This window comes from Chelon labrosus (assembly GCF_963514085.1).
Source record: "Chelon labrosus genome assembly, chromosome: 14".
NCBI classification, from domain to species: domain Eukaryota; kingdom Metazoa; phylum Chordata; class Actinopteri; order Mugiliformes; family Mugilidae; genus Chelon; species Chelon labrosus.
Genome location: NC_140347.1, coordinates 8,113,506 through 8,121,141, shown reverse-complemented (window position 1 = coordinate 8,121,141; position 7,636 = coordinate 8,113,506). Strand labels below are relative to the sequence as shown.

Genomic DNA, 7,636 nt, shown 5'->3' with positions numbered 1-7,636 from the left:
GCCGAGTCGCAGGTTGGCTCGACAATCTGAGAACAGTGGTTTGATTGTCTTTTTCTTTACCTCTGGTGCTGCGATAAACTCTGCTGTTATGCCGTGGGACAGTTGAAACCACTGGTTTACTTGTTTGATTTCAGGTTTACACAGATGCTAATAATACATTTTTAGGGTTTCTAATATTTCGTAAACTTGCAGCATCTGCTTATTGACAGGATCAAGTTGCCAGTTCATTAGGTACACTAGAGAAAACAAATCTGTTTTAATGTCCTGCAATACAGCCTACTTCATTTATGTTAAACAGCGTCAGAAAGTTGTTGGAGGATGTAGTTTGTGGTACTGTTAAACTAGATTGAATTAAAGGTGTTTCTGTTATTCAGCCTAGCCCACTGATTAAAATGAGGTTGCCAAAATAATAGAAACATGCGTCAACACACTTTACGATTGCCACAAACCACAGCCTCCACAATGAAAACACTGTTGTTTGTCAGTTATTTTAAACAAAAACTGAATACCATAACCTCCATGAAGGTACGATTTAGTGCAGGACTGTGAATTTGTTTTCATTGGGGTACCTAATGAACTGGAAAGTTAGTGTACAAGCATTGCACAGAGAGTAGTACAACATAGAAAAGGACAATACGGTGATTGTAGATGAGAACCGTCACTTATCAACTTAACGTCTATAAAGTTCTCTGATCATGTGTGCAGTAGCAGGTTTTAAAAACAAACACAACATGTTCCAGTAATCAGTAACTGCCACAATGAAATACATTTAAAGATATGAGGTGCTGTCTGAGACTCCCCTTATCATCCGTCCCTTATCATCCAGGTAACATTGGCTGAGCAGCACGTCGCACTGCTGGGCTTTGTTTACACCAAGACTGCACCTTGATGACTAAGAAACCCGATACGCAGTTAAAGCACTTTCTAAGGAGGATCGGGAACAAGTTTGGGAAGTGGGTCAAACTCAAAGAAAAGACAGATCAAGGTCTCTGGTATAGTATAAACCTATTAAAGGTAACGGATGCAAATAAAGACAGAGGATTGTCTTTTACACACCGACTCAACTTTTACTTCCTGAAGCAGACAGGCAACGAGGTCGTGTCCTCTCTGAAATGTGTCCCTGGAGAGAGTTTTTAATCTTGAAGCGTTGTCTGGACTTGTTTCTGAAGCACAGAAGCATGCAGAGTTTGAGGCATGCAGAGCTGACCGTGAGGCCTAAGGCTAAACCCGCCACCCCGCCACCCACCCTCTCTATCCTTTAAAGAAATCCTCCTCCCTTAGGATGTAACATTCCACTTACTTTTCCTTACATAGTAGAAAACATTTGACATCAGCACTGCCTTGTCCGTCGCCTACATGCCTACATGTATAATCTATCACCAATTCCCAAGGATCCACATCTGCGTGCTCTGAGGAGTGTTTTTTCCTCTAAATACCCCTTTGCGGCATTTTTAGCATTTGCGGAGGACATGCAGAGTTTTAAAAGTGACACTGGGCCAAGGATTCCTGAGGCTGAGACACTCCAAAGCCGTCATTCATGAGAAACTTTAAGTCACACAGTAGCTTCTGGGATTTAGCTGAGCTCTCAGAATAGCAAAACGGTTAATTCTCACAGAAACGGCAGTATGCTTTTTGTGAAAAGGTGAAAGGTTCCCACAGTGTTTTCTCATAAAGCTGGCATTTTGTCAAGAATGAAATCAGTATGTGCTATCAGTATCTGTCTGTTTTCACACACACTGGCTTGTCAGGGCGTAAGACAGCGGCATTCAGGCTTTTATTTTAAATTTATCATTAAAAAAAATCTAAGTTGGGGGTAGTTTAATGTTTAGCTAGTCTTAACAGAAATATTTGCATTTTAAAAGATACTAGTAAGGCTCTGGGTTAATGTAAGCCCCATTGGTTCAACAGTGGAAAAGCAGCTGGTGACTCACCTCCTGAGGCAATAAGGAGGAGCCACAAACACAAGGCTGAACAGCAATTTAAAAGGGACGTCTACCATTTGCCCTGCACATTGGAAGATTACTTCCAGACCTGCTACTGACTCTCAGAAAGCAGAAACCTGCAGGAGGACCGAACAAAGAAAGAAAAACTGAAAGAGGACTTAAACCAAAGACACTGAAGGAACTTGTTTGGCAGGATTTTTCAGTTTTATTTGCAGGGTGAAACTGGATCTTTGAAGTGATTTCCTTGTCAATTTGGACAAACTACTGTGCTCTATATATGTGGGACAGTGTCTGCCCTGTTCTCTCATTCCCTGGAAAATGAACGCGACTTCTCAAATGGCACAAAACAATAGCAACGACACTGACAGCTGTGCAGCCCAAAACCTGGCCCTGTATAAGTTCTACGCAGCTGTCATAATTGTGATCTTTATCTTGGCTTTGCCTCTGAACGCGTCGGTCATCCACCTCTTCATATTCAAGCTCAAGTTCTGGAAATCCAACACCAACAACATCTTCCTTTTCAACCTGGTGCTGGCCGACATTCTCCTGCTCATCTGTTTGCCCATAAAGGCACACAACTTCATCCACGGGGAGAGGAGGAATACGAATGACGCCGTCTGCAAGGCTATGCTCTTCATGCTGTTTTTAAACCGCGGCGCCAGCATCGCCTTCCTGACGGTGACTTCCATTGATCGGTATTTTAACGTGGTGCACCCCGGTCGAAAGAATTTCCTGAGGGCGCTGAAGAAGTCCCCTCACATCTCGATCCTCATCTGGCTGCTGCTGCTGCCCCTCACCATCCCCACCATGCTCAAGAATTTCGAGTGCTGCAACAGCCTCGGGAGTGAAGGCGATAACCATGAAGACGACTCGTACACAATTAAGGTAACGCTTACAAACGTTTTCAGGGCGGGTCCAAAGGTTTTAGTTTGCAGAATGAGATGAAAGAAATTAGAGGAAGAATCAAACCTCCCATGTTATCTTTCGAGAGCATGCTCATGACAGTACTCTATGTGGCAACACACTGCTGACCGAGCAAGTTCGGATGACAGCAGCTGCCTGTCACTTTTGCAAAAGGACAAGTTACTCAATTTGCAGTAACAGAAAGAATAACGATGGTGAAATCATAAATATTACTTAATTTACGCAATCATGCTGTTGAGGTGTGATCCATGGAAAGAACAGGGGACTGGAGGTTATCTCATCCCAGTTATTTTTGTACTGGTACAACACATGGGACACTGCTGTGTTGAAGTGTTGGATGTGGAGGCTGTCAAGCTGCAGATATGTGCATTTAAAGACTAATAATATCAGATTCTTTTTCTGCAGAACCAGTGCCTTTACTTTAGATACTTGAACATTTTTACTTAAAAGTTTTGTAATTAAGTATTTTTATATGTTTATGCGTTGATGTTTTTCATTTAAGTGTATGATAGTGAGTGTTTCCTACACTGCTGCATTGCGCAATGATTCAGTTTTGATAGCTATCATTCCAACCCATCAAGAACCTCAGATTGTTGATTTTCAGTATAAGATAATTAAGTTGTACTCTTTTCCTGATTTCAAGGACGTGGTGGACAGCTTGAGAGAAGTGGTCTTCTTCACCCAGATCCTCATCCCCTTTGTCATCCTGGTCTACTGCACGGTGCGCATCGTCAACCGGCTCCGGAAGAAAACAGTTGGCGATCGGACCAAGCTGAGGAGAGCTGTCTTCCTGGTAACCGCCGTCATGGTGGTCTTCTCATTCTGCTTCCTGCCTTGCACCATCGCGAGGATGTTTCTGCTGATCGTACGGGTCGAGAACCTAGGCATGAAAATCCAGATAACAGCTGAACAGGTCTTCGACGGCCTCATGGTCCTCTCCTACATGGACTGTCTACTGGATCCGCTGGTCTACTGCTTCTGTAGCACCAAGTTTAAAGCGCTGTATCTCACCAATTACCTCCCGTTCTTGGTGAAGGACGGCGCAGTGCAGCTGGAGAGCTCGACCGGAAACACTCAGCCTCCACGCAATAAAGTCATCTGAATTCTTGAAAAGAGTAATTTTCTTCCTGAAATGACATACGTATGACAGACGTATGTTCGATGACATATGGACTTTAAGACGCACTGACTGTGAAACTCTGAAGGTAAAGAACGCTATGAAGACAAGGCCTATGATAATTACATAACTTCCTATTTTAAAATACGCCAGATATAGAAAGGAAGGGCTGTTGCATTTCTTCCAAGGTGAATCTAGTTTTTGCTTTTTTTTTTTTTTTTTTTTTTTGGTTTTGTTGTTTTGAGGGGGGAATGCCTTCCAGCTAAAGTATGCACATCTGCTTTTCTGCTTGTCTTGGGCAGTGGGACAAGCATAAAAATTCCTTTCTAGAGGAGGACTCTTGAAGCTGGGGGTATTATATGTCGTATGTATATAAAAGACGCAAAAATAGCCACAAGCGAGGCCATGGTCAGTCCCCCGGTTACATAGGATTTGACGTTCCATACAGGAAGCTGGTCAGTAATTTTATATTGAACCGTGTACAGTTACTGTTTATACTGTGTGTATATGGGAGTAATTATTTGTGTAAATATATAATGTATGTTTTTGTTCTGTGATCATTTCTTGTAAATTCCTTTATAATAAAGTTATCTGTCCCTTTGTGATCTCAGTTTGACATCTTATGTCATGTGTATAAATCACGTTTTTAACCAGACTGTGATACAGACTTATTCACAGACTCACACTCAGCTGGTAATTGACTCACCTTAATGATATCATCAGTGGTAATAAGGCCGTGAATCATATATGTCTGTCCTCCTCAGAGATAAGGTATGTACACAACAACAAAGAACTAGAGACCTTCCAGGACGCACACTCACTTTAACAGTGTGTTTTCATTGTGGAGGCTGTGGTTTGTTGTACTATTGAATTGTGTATTGTGTTATACCCATTATTTTGGCCACTGTATTTCAGTCAGAGGGCTAGTTTAAATAACAGAAACACTCTTAATTTAATCCAGTTTAACAGCACCACAAACTACACGCTCCAGAATGATCATCCAGTTCAGTCACCACCGTTCTGACTCTGTTTCAGTGTAAACTGAACATTATAACAGTCGTGAAGGAGGATTTAGAGCAGCACTGTTATATTAGCATGCATTAGTTTTGCTCGTGTACCTTATGTTTTGGCAAGTGAGTTTATGATCTGCATCTGCATGAAGGAAATGCTGTTTCCTACCAGCAGGTGGCACTAATTTTATTCGTCAATCACAAGGGGAAATACCGGAAAACACCCAACTGTCAGCTTAGCGAGTCAGGGACATTAAAGATGAATCAACAGTCTCAAATGATGGCATTGCTTTGATAAAAATAAAGAGAGAAAAATAAAGAAAAATGAACTTTTGACCGCAGAGTCATCAGCAAACATACGACCTAATCGTCAGTCAGCAAAGCGTAAGCAATTATATGGTTCTGTAAATATCACATCGGCACACCTGACACAGTGTAACTCCACGTGTATGAAAACCCTGCAAATATTTACACAGCAAAGAGAGGAACACGCGTCCTCACATCATGAATATTGTGGCTTTAAATGCTCTGGAGATTACATGCAAACAAAATGTCAGCACCCTGAGGGAACGTTTTGTTTACTTTGTGAGTCGGTTATGTTGATATGCAGAGCTGGAATATCACATTTTTACATGTGTCATTTGTTGGACCACCTTTAGCTCGTTGTGGCATTGTTTCAATAAGCTTCTGCAATGTCACCAGATTTCTTTCCATCCAGTGTTGCATTCATTTTTCACCAAGATCTTGTATTGATGATGGGAGAGTCTGACCACTGCACAAAGCCTTCTCCAGCACATCCCAAAGATTCTCAATGGGGTTAAGGTCTGGACTCTGTGGTGGCCAATCCATGTGTGAAAATGATGTCTCATGCTCCCTGAACCACTCTTTCACAATCTGAGCCCCATGAATCCTGACATTGTCATCTTGGAATATGATCCATTGATGGAATAACCTGGTCATTCAGTATATTCAGGTAGTCAGCTGACCTCATTCTTTGGGCAACATAATGTTGCTGAACCTAGACCTGAGCAACTGCAGCAACCCCAGATCATAGCACTCCCCCCACAGGCTTGTACAGTAGACACTAGGCATGATGGGTGCATCACTTCATCTGATGTCATGGTTCCCCACTATCCAGTGTTGGGCACGTTACTTTTAAAAAGTAATTAGTTATAGTTATTAGTTACTTCTTCCAAAAAGTAACTGAGTTAGTAACTGAATTACTCCACTATAAAAGTAACTAGTTACCTGGGAAAGCAAATATTGTGTTTAAAAAAAGTACATAGACTTAGATTAGATTAGATGATTAGATGGTAACGCCATTTATTTTAACGCCGTTATTCCCATCGCTGCCACTATCTTTCCAGTTTTTAATAATGTGTTGGACAGTTCTTAACCCAGTTTTAGTAGTTTCTACAATCTCCTTAGATGTTTTCTCTGCTTGATGCATGCCAATGATTTGACCCTTCTCAAACAGACTAACATCTTTTCCGCAACCACAGGATGTGTCTTTAGACATGGTTGTTTAAGAAATGAGAAGCTACTCATTGCATCAGTTGGGGTTAAATAACTTGTTTCCAGCTGAAAGATAATCACCCATGCAGTAACTATCCAATAGGAGGCTTGTTAAATCCAGGTGGCAACTTTTTTTTGGCCAGGCAGTGGATACAAACCGTGGTTAATGACTATATAAGTGTCAGTAAAGTGTCAGTAGTGCCAGGGTAGTGGGAGGGTAGAAAAGGGCCCATCTGAAAATCACATGACTGTGAACACTGTTGACCTGTTGACTAACAGATTAGCATCCGGTCGTTAACAGACTCTAGTCATGGAATGTTCAGGTGGAAAACACCCACAGATGCTCCTGTTTAAACCCCAACACCCCACCAGAATCTACTGGACTTGTAGATTTCGTTGAAGACGTATGATCCAAGCAGCTGCTTCAGATGTTCAGAGGAGTTGGGGTTTAAATTGGAACATCTGTTGGTTGGTCCGGAGACTGTAGTCTCAAGGTGTGAACGGGGGTTCAGACTGGAGTCTTTAATTGATAATGAGTTGTTGGGGTAACGTTTATTGGGGAGTTTCCTCCGACTATAGTCAGTATCTGGTCGTGAACAGACCCCAGTCATTTCTGACAAGCACCACCCACAGATGATCCTATTTAAACCCCAACTCTCCTGGCAGTGTACATAATGGGTTAAAGGCATGAATACACAACATGACCACGGCATTATTTCAGCTATAGTAGCATAATTAAATATATATTAGAATATAATCCATTTTTATTGTATTATAAGTGTCTCTATAAATGCTTTAGATATCGTACCCCTATGTTTTACACATTATGTAAATACTTGACTTTTATGTTACTACTACTGCTGCAACGTCTATAAATATATCTGTTATAGTTATATATTATACTTGAGTACTTTTCTGCAGACTGATCGTTCATCTTCCTTGTCATGAGAGAATGTAATGTTTATATTGATATATGTAATAGGTAATGTCAAATCATGGGAAATTTAGGATTTCAACTAGTTTTTAGATTGTGACTAAAGTATGACTGTAAGGGCTGACGTCATGTGATTTAGAAATTACACCCCTATGTTTTGAGTGGTTCAGTCTCATGAGACAGGGAAACTTTG

At 41.3% G+C, this 7,636-nt stretch overlaps 1 protein-coding gene across 1 annotated transcript; it reads left to right on the top strand.

The window, feature by feature from the left end:
• Nucleotides 1-1,820: 1,820 nt before the first annotated feature.
• LOC311499152 (hydroxycarboxylic acid receptor 2-like) lies at nucleotides 1,821-7,169 on the top strand. The gene is made up of 2 exons (XM_084560025.1): nucleotides 1,821-2,828; nucleotides 3,511-7,169. The coding sequence occupies exons 1-2, from the start codon at nucleotides 2,262-2,264 to the stop codon at nucleotides 3,967-3,969; spliced, it is 1,026 nt and encodes a 341-aa protein (XP_084416151.1). The 5' UTR covers nucleotides 1,821-2,261; the 3' UTR covers nucleotides 3,970-7,169.
• Nucleotides 7,170-7,636: the final 467 nt, after the last annotated feature.

Coding starts and splice junctions, on each gene's coding strand:
- LOC311499152 (XM_084560025.1), top strand. CDS start 2,262: ATGAACGCGACTTCTCAAATGGCACAAAACAATAGCAACGACACTGAC. Junction 2,829..3,510: donor ACGACTCGTACACAATTAAG/GTAACGCTTACA, acceptor CCTGATTTCAAG/GACGTGGTGGACAGCTTGAG.